At 38.5% G+C, this 20762-nt stretch overlaps 1 protein-coding gene across 4 annotated transcripts in view; it reads left to right on the top strand.

The window, feature by feature from the left end:
• Positions 1 to 11203, top strand: part of LOC140928850 (guanylate-binding protein 6-like) — a 30054-nt gene extending 18851 nt beyond the window's left edge. For all 4 annotated transcript variants that reach the window (XM_073378652.1, XM_073378651.1, XM_073378653.1 and 1 more), the window contains 10 exons: positions 3581 to 3754; positions 4464 to 4621; positions 4844 to 5016; positions 5349 to 5526; positions 5978 to 6248; positions 6882 to 7177; positions 7551 to 7805; positions 8394 to 8516; positions 9229 to 9276; positions 9913 to 11203. In XM_073378652.1, coding sequence (XP_073234753.1) covers positions 3581 to 3754; positions 4464 to 4621; positions 4844 to 5016; positions 5349 to 5526; positions 5978 to 6248; positions 6882 to 7177; positions 7551 to 7805; positions 8394 to 8516; positions 9229 to 9276; positions 9913 to 10629 — 2393 coding nt within the window. In that variant the 3' untranslated portion in view covers positions 10630 to 11203. The remainder of the gene's footprint in view (positions 1 to 3580; positions 3755 to 4463; positions 4622 to 4843; positions 5017 to 5348; positions 5527 to 5977; positions 6249 to 6881; positions 7178 to 7550; positions 7806 to 8393; positions 8517 to 9228; positions 9277 to 9912) is intronic.
• The last annotated feature ends 9559 nt before the right edge of the window (positions 11204 to 20762 follow it).

The raw sequence follows: 20762 nt of genomic DNA, 5'->3' as shown, positions 1-20762 counted from the left end.
TAAACAGGAAAAGCGCAGACTAATTGGAGGTTTTCACCTTAAACAAAAACCGATCTATTTTTAAAATTACAAGACAGCAAAACCTTTCATATCCAAAATTCGGTTATCACCTCTCTTAAACTAACAACTCAATGAAATATACTTTTGCAAATAAATATAAGTAAGTTGCAATTAGAACGAGGTACACCTGTATCAAAAGACGTTACTATGAATAGATGTCGTCTGGTAGTTAAATCACGAAAAATAGACTGAAGTCAAATGAACCATTATTAAGAAATTAAGTATTCTTTCAAGAGTCAACATTGACGTAAAATGTATATAATTACTTTTGTTCGTTAACGAAAACTGTTGGCTTTTCTATGATTATTACTTAGTGAACACAAAGCAAATGAAGCAAAGGAAAGTAAAATGGCACGAGCCTTTTTGCGGAGCTCAGAAACTTCTTTGTGCCAATTCTGTATGAACGACTGAGAACAAAGTCAAAGCGAATATTTGAAAGCTATATATGAAATTCGAGGCAAATAGGGAATTCATGGAAAATCTCTCCTTACACCAAAATGGTTAAATTTGCCGCTACACACCACGAAATAACAGCGAAAACGAAGTATCAGCTTTTTAGTAGAAACTTTTCTTAAAAACATAAATGACTGTTCTGAATGTACAATTGAAAATGGGTGAATTTAAGTAAAATGGCCGGTTTTAATATAAGCTTAAGCTTATAAATGGAAGACAAAGTAGCTCCGACAAAAAGCACAACATAAGCTTACGTCTTGTTCTGTTTTTCCCCTTCCGCTGTTGTTTCGCCGGCTCTCCACAGTTTTCTTTATCGACAGTGAAACAAACGAAACTATTCCGCTCCATTTCTGACATGTTTTTCACTTTTTTTAGCGAGAAGAAACTTTTCTCCTCGAATGTGTGCGAAGCGGCGCTCAGCAAGCTGCAAGAAAAGGCAGGAGTTTTGGCGCAAAACTCACACACCTCTATGGCTTCTGATTGGACGTATCATTTTTCTCACATGTGAAAAAAACATCGTTCGCGTTTCTGATTGGAAGTATCATTTTTTTTTCACATGTGAAAAGCATAGTTCACTCCTCTGATTGGCTTGAACTCATCTGCGTATCAAAATTTACAACACAACTTTTTGGTGAGTATTTCTCAGTATGTATATAATAAAGCAATATTATTTAGTTGGATTAGCAATTTTCCACGCAATAATTGAAAAAAAAAAAATATAAATGCAGGTGATGTTCACCGCTGAATCCAGGATAGTGCTCTACAATGAAGGAGCTGTAATAGTAGTGGGCGGACTACTCAGTGTGAGTATATATGGAGTTTAATACAAATTTGTTTCGTAGACCAACTGATGAGTGGACCAACTCTGTTGGGCTACGAAACAAATTTGCATTAAAATCCATATGTACTCATATTGAGTAGTCCACCTACTACTAATATATGTATATAAATTCGTACATTTGTCCTACCTTCATTCGTGCAGAAACCCGGCCAGAGAGGGCGGGAGTGCTAGCTCAGACTAGTCAGGCTTAAGCGTGGCTCGGATCATCAGTTGGAAATAGCAGTCTGGGCCGCCATAAAACAGTGTCCTCAATTAAACTTTCGTGTTAAATGCAGTTAGCAATCTCTTTCCTGAATAAGTCAGTTATTTAATATACTGCCGGTGAGGATTTTGCAATAAACGTATTTCTTCTAATGTCTATATAACATTGGCTCGTTTTTTCACTGTGCATGCATTGTATATCGAGGTACCAAGCACTTGAAAAGTTCAGAGAGCACTCAAATAAAGTCGCAAGACGATCGCCCATCTTCTGAAATTCATCCTAGAGCCGCCCAAATTTGCGGTTTCCCGCGCAAGGGTTGCGAGTGGCGCGGTTCGTTTGTTCTTAAATTAGCACATTAAATTGTAAAGTCAAAATAACGAGGTTTTACGAATTCTTAATTACACTAGGTTGAAGATAAACAAAAAGTAAATCTTTGTACAAGTTTCCATTTCCGTAGCATGTTTCATTTCGAAAATTGAGCAATTTGAGTTTTCACTGTGCGTGACACCAAAATAGGAAAGCTGTCTCGTTGAAAAAAAGTCTCTTCTCTCGATTTTTAGCAGTATAGCCACTTCAAGTATTAGAAGATATGTTTATGCGTACGTATGCTAGTTCTCGAGTGAAAAGAAAGAGCCGTTATAGAAAACGTGAACTCCAGTTTTTTTCTTTGATTTCCGGCGGCCATTGTGCGTGAAACGTTTCGGCAAATAACTCACAAACTGTGGGCCACGATAACAATATATAAACAATAAATAATAATATAATATATAATATAATATAAAAACAATAAATTGTTTATATATTAGTCTTTTATAGCATGTAATTTTCTTGGCTTCTTCCACTGGAAGGTTTCCAATTTAATTTTTTGTTGCGTGTCAGTGAGAACGATCTATTTCTCTGTTACCGCGTGGAGCTGCACTTGCCGTCTCCTATCCCGAATATGGCTCCTGGCATTGTAAGATTTTGTGCGTCGAATTGAATGATCACCATAAAGGTTGTCTCGTTGGATGCTCGTCGCCAAATGGTTATTTTGTCGATCAATGTTTCTTGGCTACCGTAACAATAACTTTTGAGCACCAGTGCGGGCTTATGAAATAGTACGGTCGAATCTCTTCGCAACGGTCACCTTGGGGACAGAAGAAAGTGGCCACTTTGGCGGGGAAAAGGCCGTTATGGGAAGGTAGGGTGGGTTAAGGGGTGAAATATGACAATTATATTTTACGAAGTACATGTTTATTGTGCTACCTTGATTATGCTTGCTGTATTCCATTAATGGTAATCCAGTCAATGGACAAAAAATGGATTTGGAGGAATTTGCTCCTTGCAAATAATTAATGTCGCAAAAATGTAAAAACTGAGGAGTAAATATAGGGCAAAGACGGTAAATACCAGATTTGCATACCAAAAAACAAGGGGTGTAAATAACTAGGCAACAGTGGCATTTACCATCTTAGCCCCAGATTCACACCTCTTCTTTCACAATTTTGCGACATATTTGCAGGGAGCAAATTTGTGCTAATCCATTTTTTCGTCCAGTAAAGCATATATAATATATAGATATAAAATTCACAAAAAAACTGAATTAATGTTTTGTGTCAAAATGTGACAACACGAGAAAAGGCTCGCAACGTTCGCTATAAGTATCGTAGAAAATTGTATTTTTGCTGCAGCAGTATAAATGGAACCAGAAGCATGCTTCTGATTGAACACAATCAAAATACGATTGCCGCGATTAATCATCAACGCCTCATACGGATCAAATTTCAAGACCATACTAGACTTTTTCATCAGTCGCTTATGAAAAAACTGGCCGTTGTCGAGAAGCTATATTTTGGCAGTCGGGGGCATGCTTTAGTGGGCGTTACCGTTTTATAAAGGTTTAAACAAAAGAAAAATGCGTATGGAATGTTCGCCGCGACAAAAAAGAAAGAAAAAGTAACCGTTGTAGAGAGGTAACCGATAGTGGAGGCTCGGCTGTATTTTTAAGGCAAAAAATACCAAGGGAGTTACCACTTTTTCATTAGCAGAAACAGGGACTGCGTGTACAAGCATCGGCGATGAGCGGAAAGCAATTCCTCTTTGTCTCCCAAACAACTGCAAGTGGAATTCACAAGCCCGTGAGTATACGAAAACAGAAGAACAGCGCTCGTCGCTGTATGTGGTTGAGGAAGCAATTGAGAAGCTCAGGGAAGTGAAAGGTACGTGACCGCCTCTTACCATGGATTGCCGGCGTTTTTAATAAACCAACTGACTGACCGAAAGTGAGGTCATTACAGGGAAGTCTCAGACTGAGGCTTTGACGTCGCCGTAGTGACCAAACGGACGACACGAGGTTAATAAGTTATTTATTATATGGCTTTTTTTAGCACTATTAATATAAAACACCGGAAGTAATGGAGCCTGCAATCAGTTAAAACCAGTAACAGGTCAGCACATAACTTTAAAAATACTTCATCTCAATAAACAATGCACTTGAGCCCGCGGTACAGTCATGTGACACTGGTCAGGGCATAGACTTTTTGACAGCTATCAAGTGACCACAACACGGATGTCCACTATCAAGTTAAACACAGATTATATATGCCTTGGACACCTAACCACTAATGCCCGGTCATTACATACAAATCTTGCCCGCTCGGCAGCCAATCAGAGCGCGAACGCTATCGTAGCCATGAAAAAAAAAAAAAAGAAAAAAAAAGCAGTGTTTACGCGCAGCTTGGGTCATAATGATATATTATTTGAAAAATAAAACAATACTTTTCAATACTTTCTTCGGGTTCCTGACAATAAAAAACGAAGGATCTTCATCACGCGGCTAAATAATCATTAATGGTGCGATGCATGGTTTGTGTAGGAATTCGTATGGCTTTTATGTTTCTTGTTGAAAAGCTTCTCACTCTTTTGTAGGTCCAGTGTGCGTTGTGTCAATCGCCGGTCCATACAGAAAAGGAAAGTCGTACATTTTAAGCGAAGCTTTTAATCAGCCGAACGTTTTCCCTCTTGGACATGAAATGGTTGTAGAGACGATGGGAATATGGCTGTGGATTGTACCAGAGAAATACAAGGTAAGCACAAACAAAAACAAAAACAAAAACAAAAAACATAGCTCGTAAGATTTAGTTTCATCCAATTGTCCTAAACTTTATTGTTATTCAGATCACTACACAATCAACATTCCTTATAAATTATTCCAGATGTTACCTGTAATGGTTTTCTCTGTTGGACAGTAAATTGTATCGACGTATGGCTGATGGAAAAACCCTTATTTTCCACTGTTTTACTTTTAGGATTCCTATGGCCAGGAATTCACGGTGGTGCTACTAGACTCAGAAGGGGTCGACGCTGCTTCCAGTGTTGGTTACGATGATAATCAAATATTCACTTTGACGGTACTGCTAGCTTCCCTGCTTATTTACAACTCACAAGGTGTCCCCACGAGACGTGATCTCGAAGGACTAGGGTATCCTTTACTAACCCTTTTTTTTCTTTATTCTTTCTCTTATTGCTCTTTGAGTAATTGCTTGGTTTGTTTGTTTGCTTGTGCTTTTTTAGGGGGAGAAAAAAGTACAAAAAAGTGTAGAGCTCTCATTAATGGACATTTCATTGTGTCTTTATTTTGTTTCATGATACCTTCCTTGTTTGGAAAGACGAGTGTATACTACACTAGTTGGTTGAAAAGGAGGGAGATTGAAGGGGAGTTTTTTTATTATTATTATTATTTTGAAACGGAAGTGAGAAAATAGCAATATAAGAAATTAACTCTTATGCATAATTTTCCTTAACTCAAACTAGTTTTATAACAAAGTTGTCTCAAAGAATCCAAGTTAGATCAAATCAAGGGGTTTACGTCAAACAAAAGGAAACAGAGATGTTTCACCGAACGTTTCCTTACTTCCTCTGGCTGCTGAGAGATGTAACGCAAGCTATTCCACGTGATTGCAAGGACTTGAAAGACTACTTCTTAAAAAAGGTAAGGCGGGAAAATTGCAAAACATTTACATCAGGCAATGGAGTTGTTGTAAAGTGGTTGAAAATGTGTGTTAAGTACCAATCGAATGTATTGTGTCACGGGGTTGGTTCGTCAAAACATGGTGAAGTTTAACCCGGGGTACGCCGAAATATAAACAAGGCTGAAAGGTCCAGAAAAATGTAAGTGGAGTTTTTCATATGAGTTAGGTCTTTACTCCGAGATTCTACCAGTTTAATTATGATATCATACAGCATGCAGTTATAATCTGAACCGGGAACCTATAATGAAAAAGATCGATAAAATCATAACAAAAATTTAACCCTTGGCTTATAGCGTTGATCGAGCTGTTTTCGAGGCTTTGTCATAAATTTAGCCCTCTGTTTCCGGTTTCCCTATCCATGGGTGTGGCTGTCTCATTCCGGTTTGTTCAGCCTTTTTTCCCTTTTCGTAGGTTTTTAGAGACCAAGATTCCGCACCATTGTCATCATCTCGCCATCAAAGCCAGCAAGTAGCGGAGAGCATTCTGCGTTACTTTTCTGGTTTTGAAGCCTTCTACTTGCCTCCACCTACGGCTGAAGAGGACATAATGAGAACCCTCAACGAAAATAGGAGTCAAGTACGACCTCAATTCTTAACGAAACTGGAGGAATTTAAGACCCTGCTTAAGTCTACTCTGTTTCCAAAACGCAGCTGCTTTGATGGACAGCTGGTGACTGGAGAAGGTAACAGGTCTTTTTATACTTTTAGTATAGAGTGAAGAATCAGCAAATCATTTGGCATATTGGTTATATCAGTGGGATGAGATACGAACCAGAATGTGCTTTTGTTGTTGAATTTATATCAACAACAATGCGTTATTTGAACTTTTCATTCATACCCTGATGGGCTACTTCCTCATTTTGATTTTTTCCTACACTTAGTGAGTCAACCAATTAACACAATTAAATACAAATTACAAAGAATGTCCATGGAAATTACATATCGTGGGGATAAAAATAATTTCATCACAAATAGTACCTAACGAATACAAAGCAAACTGTGTATGCTTCATATGTTTCGAGTAAATTAGTATCCATCGTAAGAATCAGTGATTGCTCTAAACTAGAGTTCTTTGAGTCGATTTTTTTTTCAGGGTATTTTAGACTGTTAAAATGTCCTTAAGTGTAGAATACGCTTTACAAAGCGAGATGTTCAAACTTGTGATTTGTGCACTGCTTTTACCGTATTAGGAAAGATTTGACATTGTAGTCAGCTGTTTTTCTCTGATCGTTTTACCTTGTAAGTAGTAAATAACTAAACATATATATATATATAAAAAACTAACTGAAGAGAAAAATTTCACTAAATAATGACAGGACTTGCTGCTTTGATCACTCTGTACGTGGAAGCCATTAACACTCCTGGTGCTGTTCCAAACGTGCAGTCCGCATGGGAGACGTTCGTGGAAACAAAATGTATCGACGCCAGAAATGTAGCTCTGGATATTTACAACACTCGTATGCGGGAGGTTTTGTCCAGTAAGCTCCCGTGCGACAATGATGAAATTCGCGAGGCACATAGCGATTCGCTAGAAGAGTGTCAGCAACAGTTTATGGCCGAAACCACTGGTATATCCACTATAACAACTGAAAAGTATTTACGGTTGCTAAAGGTAAGGTTTAAATGAACCTTTTGATATCTTTAAGGAATGCGATTGGGGGGATGAAATGAACGAAAAAATAATGATAATTGTAATGATTTTGACAATAATAACGATGATGATAAAAATGTTGGATGATGATGATGATGATGATGATACGTGAATAAAGGTGATTCATAGCTATGCCAAGATGCTTTTTCCAGTTACTAGATAAGAGCAATAACGTCTACATTACAGTGTATGTACATATCATGGTTGAATTTCATCTAACATGTTGCGATTTTCCCTCACATTTTCTTGCCTCTCAGGAAGTAGTTTTTTGTTAACGCTCCACGTAGAATTTCGTCTGATTTCTTCTTCTCTTTTCATGCCTTCTTTTATTCAGCAATCGTTAATCCAGAAGTTGACTGAATGGCAGACTGAGAATACCCGGTTGACCAAAGAACTCTGTTATGATTTGTTGTCTAAATTGAAACAACAACACCTGGATCCAATCCTTCGTCAACTACAAGGGCATGGTGGATCAAATTTGTCTGTCGACGACATAATTGGAGTATACCATCGCATCAAAGACGACTATGAAGGACAAGCGGTTGGAGCAAAAGATGTGATCGCAGCAACTTTTTTTGATTTCCAACCCGTAAGTATTTCGTCACGGTTAAACGTACTTCATGCCGCATTTGACCTTGTTGTGGCTTGTTCTGGGGTAAGATTAGCATTATGGCTTTTCCTTGTCCTTTTTTTATTTTGTCTCATATTGTTTTTGTTATTGTTGTGTTAGTTTTTGTTTGTTCTATTTTTCCAGTTCGTTATGTCCTTGCTCATGTGCGTTGGTCAGCTCATTGGCGTGATTTCCATAGAATTCAGACCCGAAAAACCTCCCGTTTCTGGCCAAATGACATTAATTTTCAGTAGGCAGCAGTGTTCAAACCGTGGGACACATTGTTCACTGTATTTTTTGTTTCTTTATTGCGGCTGCGACAGTGGGTAGAAAAGTTGCGTCCTTAAACGGTTTAAGTCATTTTTATGAAAACCTAATGCAGGATTTTTCTGCAAAAGATTGCTTTTGAATTGGACTGTCATTCTTGCTTACTCACGATTATTTGACATATGATTTATAGAATCAGACTAGCTTAGAAGCAAGGGTCCAAAACAAGTCCGCATTGAAAAAAAAAAAAACACACAATTGAGAACAAAAAAATTATAATGATTGTAACAACTATTGTAGGAACTCGCAAGGGAAACAAAGCAGTACCTTGAAATATTGCGACAGATGAAAAACTTTGATGAAAAAGCAGCTCAAGGAATAAGAGCAAAAGCGTATCAAGAGCGAGAGAGAAAGAGACTTGCGGTAAGTCTACAGACTAGAGGTTTACTACTCTGTGATGAAGCTTGAAGAGGAAAAAAAAATGTGAATCAACCAAACAACTTTAAAAACTTCACAAGGATTACCTTGTGATTTTCCCTCTTGCCGTTATAGTTGTGGATCGTGAATTGCCCACAAAGTCGGATGAGACATTTTGGATGAAATTGCTACACTAAAGACACATTATAGTAAACCATATTTTAAAAAAGCATGGATGGACTGCTCTCGATGTTAGCTATGCAGGTTCGTCAGAGTTTAAAGGAATAGAAGGAAGTTTTTCTCGTTATATCCTTTCCGTTTCAACAGAGAAAGTGAATGTAAGAAGCAAGGTGTGCTTATTCTAGGACTGTAAGAGATGGAAGTTGGGAGGGAGGGGGCGGGTAACTCATTTGACAAATTTGGATAAGGCCCCCTTTTTTTCCCGAAATAATTATCCTCAAAATTTAGCTCCAGATTAAAACAAACTGATCGTGAGTGTTTATATCCAGAAGTACATACTACAAAGTCGCCCTGGTCTTGTTAGCATTCTACAGTGACTACTAAGCGACTGTTTTCAATATATTCGAATTACGTTCATTTTCCATCGCAATCTAACTTTACGACATTCTTGCACAGAAATATTTTGTGTTAAAATAATCGAGAATTACTGACAGATAATTAGACAATTGAACTTGATTTATTACCGTGATTACTTTAGGAACAACAGCTGCGACTTCAGCAAGAAAATCAAGATCACAAAAAAGAGGTATCACATTCATTGTCTATTTCTTTCTTTCTTTTTTGTTGTTATCCAAAAAAACGATTCGTACCTTGCACCATTTGCTTTATGAACAGACAGGCCACAGAAAAGATTGGACCTTAACCTGGGGTATGCCAATGCAAACGTGTGTCCCATACCTTGCGCAAGTTAAGCTTGGCAGGCTTGACACCAAGTCTTAACCTTTTAGTTGTGGACCTCTGAAACGACGTGTTTGTTTCATTTTGATTTTTCCATTGGATAATAGTTTGGGAGTGGAAATAGGTTTTCCCGTCTTGCACTCTCGTATGTGCACCTGTTGTTGTTTCTTCTCGCGGTTTTTCTGGCTAGACTCACTCAGAAAAAAAGAGGGACTGCTTCGATTGTCGCATGTTTCGCGTCCCTTGATACTCACCACTCACAGCCTAAAAAATTAAACGTTCAAAAATACTTTTGCACAAGGACAAGATGGGGCATGAATTTTTTTGCAACAAGGACGTTTATTTGAATTAGCATTTGAAAAGATATTGTAGTGGTTAGTGTATAAATGACGACAGCCGTTAGCCTGATAATGATTGGCTGTATTCACTTCTAATGACTTTCAACCGTTTAATATTTTTTTCTTTTCTGTTACTTTTCTTGAAGATGGAAATGTTGATCACCAGGCTAGAGAAAGAGAGGGTACAATATCAGCAGCAGATGCGCAGTGAGCTGGAAGCACAGCGAGTTCAAATGAAAAATATGATGGAAGCAAATATGAAACAAGCCGAGCAAGAACGAGAGGCCTCTATCAAGGACAACCAAGCCTTAGAGGAGCGCTTTCTGGAAGTGCAAAAATCGAACGAAGAAAACATGAAACTGATAAGAAATATGACCGCTTTGATTGCAAAGCAACATAAAGAGAAGGAGGTTCTTAAAGAAAATGCCAAGGAACTGCCCAGGGATAAAATGGAAGGCTTGTTAAACGAAATGAGTGAAAGACACACAGATGACGTCATGGCACTGCTTAAGGAAACAGATGACCAGTTTGAGGGAGCCAAGAAGCTGAAGCAAGAAACCAGTGATGAAGGGGAGGAAACTATATGCCACAAAAATTTGGATGAAGTGCCAGAGATGATTAAATTGAGATCAGAGGCTGTGGAAGGTGTACAGAAAAAGATAACTGAGACTCATCAGGAACAACGAAAAGTTGAAACATCAAGTCACATACAGAGGGGATTAAAAGCTGTCGCAGCAATAGCACCCGCAATTGGTACAGCTGCTGCTGTATTTAGACCCGACTTACCACCCATGGCTGAAGCAGCAGGTACCGCAATTGGTGCTGCCGCTCAAGGATTGTCAGAAGTATGCAGCATCATGTGAATTAACGAGCCACATTCAACTTAGTATTGGCCTGTTAGGGTTGGCGTATGGTTTGCTCAAGGGTAACATTCCCCTTCCCCTTCTTCTTCTCGTTCCTTTTTTACGCAGACCTGGAATAAGCTCGAATTGTATGCTCGATTAAATAGCGGCCTCTCGCCATATGAGAGTCAGTTATATAATCGGGCTCTCATTAAAAACTTTTGCTTTTAAAAGGTCTCTGGCGGGTCTCGCAGTTTTGCAGTTTCAAATTTACCATTCGCCGCCCCTCCTATTCCTTTTTATTACGGATCGCCGGACAGCGATCACAACAAAATTCAAAGAAAAAAACAAATAAACAACGCCCTTGATAGTTCTTGATACCCTAAGCTACTCATTCGCGATAGTACAGGAAGTCGGTAATATTTGAACTATAACTGCCTTCGTTATGATGACAGCGAAGTTTATTGTCGTTGACCTTCGATGTAGATTCAAAATTTAATACTTACGACATGGCTAGATCACTGCTGTTTTTTGAAGGAACAAAAGATTTTCACGTAGGAGCTGTTCACGAGATTTTTTCCCCATCATTTTTGAACCTAGAAAAAAAAATAGATAAATAAATGAATAAAAAATAAGATACGATATGCTTACCTTTCATGTTTTAAAATAAAGCTGAATATTAACTTGGAATGTTTCATAAGAGGCAGCCTGGAAGCTTTCTAGGAACCAGGGGTGTAGATAATGCGAAAACGTTATCAGTCATCTCTAGAGATCCCAATTTGGTTTTGTTTATGCATTTTAATAACAAAAGTAACAATAACAATAAGCAATAATAATTATAAAAGTATACTATGACTAAAATAAAAAAAAAATTCCCAGAATTCTTTGAGGCATTTTTCAAAAAGATTTATAACTTTGACAATTTTATACCTAGAAGAATGTCAAACCGCAACAACCCAACATTTGCTATAAAATATCTTCCCATGTCATATCTAGGATGATGACGTCATCAATCATGCGACAAGATTTCATTATCGAGTTAATGAAAATGAGCGAAAAAGTCGCGAGACTAGCCGGAGAAGTGTAGAGAGGCGAAAGTTTGCAGGGAAATAATGTTCTATCATAATTTTTTAACGACAAAAAGAGGGACATGACGCTATCATTCACGTGACTAGAGCGTTTCGAATATTTTAGTTCGTGTTTCAAGTACATTTTTGGCGTCATAAATTGCCAAGCTTGCCAATAACAACAACAATTTATTAAGGTATTGCCATTCACATACATGGCATTACCTACTGTCTAAAAAAAAGTAAATAATTAATTAATTGGTTAAGTTAGTTTTGAAATTACATGATAGTGTCTCCAATTCATAATCTCAAAAATAAAAGCCGCAACTGATTTACAAATAAGTGGATCAATATTGTTAAATAGGCACAAAAGTTTTACTTTTACATCTAAATCGTTAAAAAAGTTATATTTTTTTAATGATTTCATCAAAAAATTTGTTGCGAAGCCTATCACTAAGAGTGCGAGAGAACATAACCACATGAATTATAATTTCAACTTCATTAGGTTGACATAAGGAACACTGAAATTCTTAAGTATTCGGGAGTCTTGGATACAGTATATCTCCCTGTTTCGATACGAAGTCGATGATTTCCTACGCGAAATTTATTAATAGCAGATAGTCCATCAGCTAGGGGGTTGTATGGCTCAATTAAGGGGAACAAACGAAACTTGAATAATCTTCATCTTTAAGTAAAAAGCATCACAAAAATTGCATGATAGCAAGGATAGAACAGTAGCTTTCACTTTGTAAATCGAATTTTAAATTTGCCACTCAAACCCTTCTTTTGGTCGCCATCTTGGATTTATAAACAAACCTTTGATTTGCATGAGCATGCGCGACCGCTGACTTGACAAAGAGCACGCGACCAGTGACAGCGACTGTGGTGCATAGTCATAGGAACCAAATTCTTCACTTTGAAAGCTTGCTTGAGATTGAAATGGTAGCAAGACTTTACAAAGACCTTACAAAATAAGTGTACAAAATAAGTAAAGATCTGGTGATTTAAAGCGGAGACTGATTCGCTGAACGAGGTGAAAGAGCATGTCTCTCAAGGATGTCTGACACGAACATGGCTGCTTGTTGTTGTTTGGCGCTCGAGTCGTGTCTTGATTCCCCTTCAAGAACCGCAAAGTTTGGCATAGAATGTATTGCTGATGGGTAGTTATAGTGAAAAATGTTCGTTATTTAGTGTTTGTCTATAAATCGGATATAAATTAGTTTCTCGATGCCGTAGAGAATTTCTGTCAATAATTTGTGGATAGCTGATTTAGTTATAGTTCGGGAGTGGATTAATAACGATCAGCGAGCGACTACCACGCCGTTATCAGTTGGAATAGAAAGTTGTTCCCCTAAGTATTTTAGCGATACAAAGTTTGTTTTCCCGAAAATTGTACAACTTCTTGTTTTTGCGTGGACTAACATTGTAACGCATCTTTTACAGGAATTTGCTTTTAGCCAGAACTTAAGTGTTCTAATAACTGTTAACTTTTGGTCGGCATCGCATGTTTACTGTTTTTCTTGAGAAACCTAATTGTTTGTTTCATCAAAATCGGTCACAAGATTCGACTCTAATTTCGGTCCTATTGAATGCAGTTTTGACTGTATCTCACTGATATTCATTTTTTTTTATTCTTCGAGACATACAGAGTGACTACCACCAACATCTGTCCAGGCCACTAACCTACGTCTCGTGTGCTGTTAATAATGACTATAATAGCGGAGCTCTCGCGCGCGAAGCGCGCGCAGCAGAGCACCATGGTTAAAGAAATGAGGTAAACTACCCATCCGAGAAAATTTGGTAATCACGTGACCGTACACCGACCGCCCGCCCGCCCGACCGTCCGTCCGCACCACAGGCATACTAATGTAAAATAATTCAATCAACAGGTATGGCAACCAAAATGCAACTCAAGGTTCTATTTGGAAAGAAATCGCATGACTGCCCGGACTTTTAGAAAGAAAAAACAATAGAAAAGTCGTGTCTTTTTCGACGTTATTTGAGAGAAAGAGCTAGAGCGAGTGATTGAAAACAAAAGAGACGAATTTTGTAGGAAGAAAAACATGAAAGTTCAAAGCGGCTGTGAGGCGATGAGAAATGCAAGCGGCCAGTAAGGTGAAAATGAGCGCCAGTGAAAAATAAAAGCGAAGAACACAGGAGACAAAATATTGGGTAAGCACATACGACAATTCCTCCATAAAAAATAATGTGTAACTAGGAAGTCAGGCGTTTTAGTCCTACAAAACAGCGTTGTAGTTGTGCAAAACAACGCAAAAAAAGACAAAAAGCGTGCTGCACGTGCAGATTTGTTTTTTTTGTTTTGCTAATTAGAAAAATAAGTTTGCTGCACGTGCAATTTGTTTTTTTGCTAATTAGATCTATTGATCTTGATGCCATTTTCATTGCCCTCCCCGTGTAGCATTACAAGTTTTAATTTTTTTTTGTTTACAAGTATTATTTAAACCAGAGCTTCGCTTTTAGCCCTGGCTAAATCTATATATTAATAATAATGACTGTTTATTAAGACTCATTGCAGCAATATACAGAATGGCTGAATTACAGTGCTATTTAAAAAACATATAATACTAAAATACAATACAATAAATGCAATAAATACTAGAAAATATAATCGTACAAGCCACTAGGTATACTTATGCGTGACAAACTCTTGCGTGCGCTTGGTCCTACAGGTAGGACGCGTGGAGCGGCTAATGCCAGATCTAAGATTATAATTATGCACAACCTCCTCCTGTTTGGGAAGCATAAAAATAATGCAAGGGGTGATTCTCATTCCGGAGTCTATCAATATAAACCTGGCATTGATGGGTGCGTCTGTCACTTAGAGTTGTTAAATTAAAGGCATTTAATGCCTCGTTGTAATTCATGAAAGGAAAAATGATGCGCATAGCCCTTTTCTGAATGCTTTCAATCTTATAAGATAGAAAATCTGGTATATTTTGCCAGACAGGGGGAGCATATTCTAGAACAGGACGAACAATGGTTGTATAAACCTTAGCCAGTGAAGCATTGCTTAAGGACTCTTAAAGAGTAAAGCCTCCTGTTTCCCTTTTGCACTGTAACTTCTACATGATGGTTCCATTTCAGGTCATTACTTACATAAACGCCTAGTAACTTATATGTCATGACTCTCTCAATTGTGTTACTACCAATCACAATAGGATTTACAATAAAATTATGATTACTCATAAAATTAATTAGCATCTCCTTGCATTTAGTAGGGTTCAATTTCATTCTGTGATCTTCAGAAAAAGCATAGATATCGTTTGTAACAAAATTGAGTAGACTGGCACTATTCCTAGGGATTATTTCAAGGGCTGTGGTATCATCAACAAACTTTATTCTAAGGTTCCATGAGCGCAATAAATTATTTGTCATGATTGTAAACAAAATGACTTCTAACTTGGTGCCTTAATTTTGTAGCAGTTTAAAGTGCTGGGAAAATTGTAGAACATATATTAATTCACTGCTGAACTGAACACCTGCTTTTGGGCACTTCGAACCCACTGGCTGAAATTTGCTATGTTTTTTTTTCGGATATTTCTGTTCCTTTCCCATTTAAAAAAAAAGCAACAACAACTGAAAGTGTTTACTTACATCAACAAACGTGTCGACACTTTTTTTAGACTTTGATGAGGTCAGCACATTCCTACAGGCACTACATATACGCACGCTGTTGTTTGATGGGAGCTCGTGGTATTTTCATTAAAGCCGATCTACTTCGCTTTTGTTAAGACCATGTTAGAGTTTTTTTTGTAAACTACACATTTTGTTAAATCACGAGCACATTCGCTAAGACCAACGAGCAAAATAATGGCGATGATAGCTTTGAGACGCGCCATTTTGATGAAGGCAGACCCTGTGGTGAGCCTCCATGCACATCGCTTGTTCAGTGGTCGGGCATGCTCAAGCAAAAAAGACCCCTGTTCTAGGTATCTGAGATATTATTTTAGCATTGTTAAGGTTAGTCAAGATATGGTGACGTCATTTATGACGTCACAGTGACCGCCCTTTTCTTTTACAATTGGTTTATTTAACTGATATCTCAATCATCTAAATAAGAATATTACCATTAACATTAACTAAACATTGGAAGTGCTTCCTTTTTCACGTTACAAACCTCTTTCGTGTTGAAAATGGCAAATTTGCCTTTTTTAGGATTCTGAAGATGACCACCGCACAGGTTGTCGAAACGTCAGTCACTGTCAACAACAACAGTCCTATTCAGGACTACGTTCACCGGACGATCAAACTCAACCTACTTTTGAAATGACTCCTGGGTTCAAACCTTTCACAGTTTTTCTTTAACCCTTTGGTGACGGCCCGCAAGTTGTGAAAAAAACGCATTTTTCACCAAGTCCCCTTCTTTCGACTGGTTATCGGCTAATTAGCTTGTCTAAAAGGATGGCTAAAATGAATTTTGCAACAAAAAAGGCATATTTTCCCACTAATCGCGTAATTAAACAACTTTTTGTTTTTCACGCATGTGCTCAAGCCAAAATTTTGACTTTCATTTGCGAATCTATTTCTATCTTTCTCTCTCGTTCTTTTTTTTTTCCTTATTAGCAATTTTTTTGCCAACTTTATCGTCTTTTTTGCATGGAATTGTGGCTGGCCATCGTTTTAGAAAAGGGCAAATTTAGTCTTCAAAGAATAGTAGGTAAACAGAGAAGTTGGCAGCGGATTTTTCCTAAAATTATTACCTTTTTTGTGAGTATAAAAACAACAAGAGCAATAACAAAATTTTTTTGATGAACAAATAAAATTACAAAAGTATTGCCCGCAGCTACCAAGGCTATTCGAGGCGGGACAATGCATGCAAAATATAAGAAATAAAGACTTAGGCTATTAACTAAGGACAATTTTGCTAAGGAACGTTTACAGTTTACAAATAAATGAAATAAAAACCGTATTATGGATGAGGACTAGATAACAGACTAAAGGAAAAAGAATTAACCAAATAAATTGTAAAAGTAGAAACTACATAAGCAAGAATTTATTTTTCGACATTTTTGGCTAATTTTACTTTTTTAATTAAGGTGACCGAAGTACAACAAAATGCGAATTACGGTGAATTCAGAACATGACTATATTGATACGCGCAGAATATCAAAAAGTAATTTGCGGAGTGTTATTTTTGAACTTATTCTTGGGGAGATGTCGGATGTTACAGGGTATCTCATCCCACAGCTTAGCCCCAAAGCGAGAGAAAGACAGTTTTTATAATTCTAGATCGGAACTGTTAACATAAAAATTTCCTGAAGCCGATCCTCTTGTATTGTAGTAGTGGCGGCTACTTGTTTTTTGAAATAGATTTATGAACATTATGCATAAGAATATAACAGGGGCGGATCTAGGGGGAGGGTGCAGGGGGTGCGCACCACCCCCCCCCCCCGAGATGAACTGCGGTTTTCTAATACAACTGGTATTCTGCAAAAAAAAAAAAAAAGTTGTTTATTGGTGTTGAAGTAGAGCAAGAGACGAGTGCACCCCCTCCTAAAAAAATCCTGGATGCGCCCCTGTATAACGTTGTTAGGATTAGTTAGAATATCCAAAACGAAATATCGCTGGAAATCTTTGCTGACGTTGTTGCCTACCAATTTATTAAATTAAACTGAAAGCTTAATGGGTCCAGGAAGGAAAACATGCATCGTTCCATATGGAAAGATAACGACCAAAGCAGTCGTCGAAGTTGTAAGGCCATCTATATCCCAAATGCTAGAAGAACATGTTTAGAGCTATTGTAACGTCGTTTTCTACGTCAAGTAAAACATACCTCTACCAAGAAGCAATAAGGCACAAATGAGAGCAGACAACGTGCTCAGGAGGGAGAGGGGGTCAAGACCTTGTGCTAAGCAGCACATACCTGTATAGGCCCAATAAGGGAGTGCCCCCCCCCCCGAAACGAAACGTGCTCCACTTTTCAGTCTAGAGCTTGTTTTAGAAAAAAAATAACACTATGACCCCATAACAGACATCATTCGCATAACACCGTTCTTCATTGCTGACATAAACATAGATTCACAAGTACTGCATTTGTTGCTCAAACATCATAAACTGAAGAAAGGTTCCTACGCATGAGTTGCAACTACTCAACTTAACGTGCCAACGAGGGGAGCAGAACAATGGTTCTTCTTCACATTGAGGCTTGATATAATTCCTCCTGTAACTGAGTCGAAAAGATGATTCGCATGGCGGCAGATCCAGTTGCCGAGTCTGCTTCTAAATGCCTCGGGCTGGCCCTGTGGCACAAGGAATTTGACGATTTCAGCTTATTTGTGTTGGCACTTATCGGCTCCTTCCATGACTTGACAATATAGACAGCGACAAACCAGTTTGCCTTGCCTGTCTTGACGTACCCCACTTGCACCCAACATTGGCCATTAGGAGAGCTGCAAAACATTGATAGAGAGACAAGGAAGTTGATCAGTGAGAATGGTGGGAGACACCGTCTTAGCTCCACTGCAGTGCCGTATCTTCCAAGAGATAAAGGGGGTCGTGGAGTCAGGTCAGTAGAACAAGAGTAAAAATTAAGATCAAGGCGGCTATGAAGCTGTATGAGAATCCAGACCCAATGGTGAGAAGTGTGCGGATATTTGAAGAGAAAGAACGCAAGAAGGGATTCTCCTCAGTTGTCAAAGACGCGCACAAGTTTGCGGAGGAACTGGGGACTAGTCTGAATTTGGCCTCTCCCGATCTACCACGTAGCTCTCAGTAAGCCCCAGAGAAGAGGATCAGTAGACGTCAGGTGAGACAACATCTTAAGAAAGCTGTGGAAGAGAAGTTTGAGGAAAAGGTAGAAGACAAGAGATGGCAGAACGTTTGCTGTGGACGAGATGGGAAGATGATCAGCTGAGTGAACACTGAGTGAACGCTGTTTCGCCTGGTTGAATGGGTGGGCTTGTGCTCCCACATATACTATCACAGAGGTTATATATGGAGCTTTATGAACAGCTCTTACCAATCCGAATCTATGCGGCTTCTAAGAACCGTACTTCAGACCAAATTAACACCACGTGCAGATGTGCGGCAAGGTACCAGAGAGCATTGCTTACGTCGCTTACGCAGACTTAAAAGATGGACAGGCATAATGCTGCACTAAAGGTGCAGTTCTTTGAAATGCTGAGGGACCTCAAGCTAGTCTACTCTTTTCCTCCTTGGTACTCACGGGTGGACCCCAAACAGTCAGAAGACCATAATAGAATGTTAGTGTTTACGGAGAACACACTTTCGTGCGAGCCAACAGGGTGGACACACAATTTGTAGACGATCCCTGACTCTCTTAGGAATATAAGAATCACTTATATTCTTCTTCTCACAGCGATAATCGTTGCTGAAAGATCTTTCTTTTGTAGTCACACCATGCACATGTCTGAACACAGTCCACCAGCGTAAGCTTCTTTTGGCAATGCATGTGTTTTCCACATACTTGGCTAATTTCAGGTGCTTTGCCTCTCTGACCTGCATAGAATGTAGACCTATTCTGTAATACTACCCACGCGGTATCGCGCACATAGAGAGGGTGGTCTGGCACCACCGTGAACCCTCGCGAGACTCGGGTTCCTTGAATAGCGCCACCCAAGTTAAGCCCTGTCGGGCGGGGGGTTAGGAACTGGTTGGGTGACTAGTTTGTTTGTTCATATATTTGTTATTTTTCTCTTCTTCATCTTTCCGTAATGTTCTGTTTCATTTTAAGGGGATGTCAAGGGCTCTCCCTATTTATTTCCAGGAGGCGAGTGTATTTCCCTTGGGACCGCATTAATTGGATTAAAGACGTATTGTCCAATGATTCAAAAGCTTTTTAATCTCTTGGGATTTTCTGAAACTAGTTTACATAAAACTAAAAGAAAGATATGGGAAATTAAATATAAAAACAGGTTTACGTGACTAAACCAGCAAAAGTGGTTTTTCCAGTTAAGCTTGATTACCGATTTTGCCATGATGCATCTGAAATTCGTCCTGTAGATGACCTCAAAAAAGAGAGAATGTATGAAAGCTGCCAAAATTCCTTCTAATCTCAGGTCCATATGTATGGTCAGGTGGGTAAATATTAAGTGACTTTTTCCTGCAGCCGTCGTTGTCTTTGTGGTGTAGTTCAATGAGTCAGATGACTGAGATGTATTTTTCCTTTTGTAGGAAGACAACCACACGATTAATTTTCCTCCTGTTCATACTGCTGAACTGTTGGAATACTCTTTTTTTGCTAATTTTATAAACTTGATGGTTTGTCCTGTAATTGACAAGAATTAGAATAAGTATTTCAATCTTAAGTCTAAAAGTGTTGTACTTTTTCATAGCCGGGAAGGCAAGCCGGCTTATTTTTAGCCTGTGCACAGTTGGCCCCTCCCCTCAACACTATACTCTTAAGTTTTATACATGTATTTCTGATGACTCTTGCAGCTGATTGTTGTTTTCGCATAAGTAGTTTCTAAAAGTAGCTTGAAAGAATATCAGTTGTAGAACTAATTTTTTTCCTGGATCAACTTTTAAGCCAGTGTAGAAAAGGTGACTAGTAACAATTTTAGCGCATTCTCTTTTACGCACTGCTACCACTTTGTGGTGGATACATGGAAGCCCATAATTGTAACATAGTGCAGCTTTGTTACAGAAGGATTTACATGATAAATGAATTATATTGAAGTATTTAAGTTCAGGTTCTCCGCAGTTCAAACTCGCTGCGTTATCCTGAAAGTGGTAAATCCTTACACTTCATTAACTGTAAGTCTATTTGATTCCGACGTGTTGTGTTCGGCCTCTTTCACTTTCTTCTATTAGTCTCTATCCCTGCCCAAATAAACTTCAGGCAACTTACACCGGGGTACAAAACAAGACAGCATTCGGCCGAGAACTTAACCTGCAGTGAGCACTTGGTACTTCAGCAACTGGTACACTTCTCGATCTCCGCTGCTGAGCAAGAAGACTTTAGGCATTCAGGGTAGTAGTTAAGATAAGGAAATGAATGTTTTCTGCTACACTTCTCAGATCAAAATAACATTGTGCGTGCAGCAGCTGAAATGTTCTCAAACTCGAAGTGGAGTGAGATGCTTGTTCGGCTGACTAGTGTCTTTC

This window comes from Porites lutea, chromosome 2, assembly GCF_958299795.1.
Source record: "Porites lutea chromosome 2, jaPorLute2.1, whole genome shotgun sequence".
Classification (NCBI taxonomy): Eukaryota; Metazoa; Cnidaria; class Anthozoa; order Scleractinia; family Poritidae; genus Porites; species Porites lutea.
Note: the sequence above shows the minus strand (reverse complement) of the source record. Positions and strands in the feature narration are given on the sequence as shown.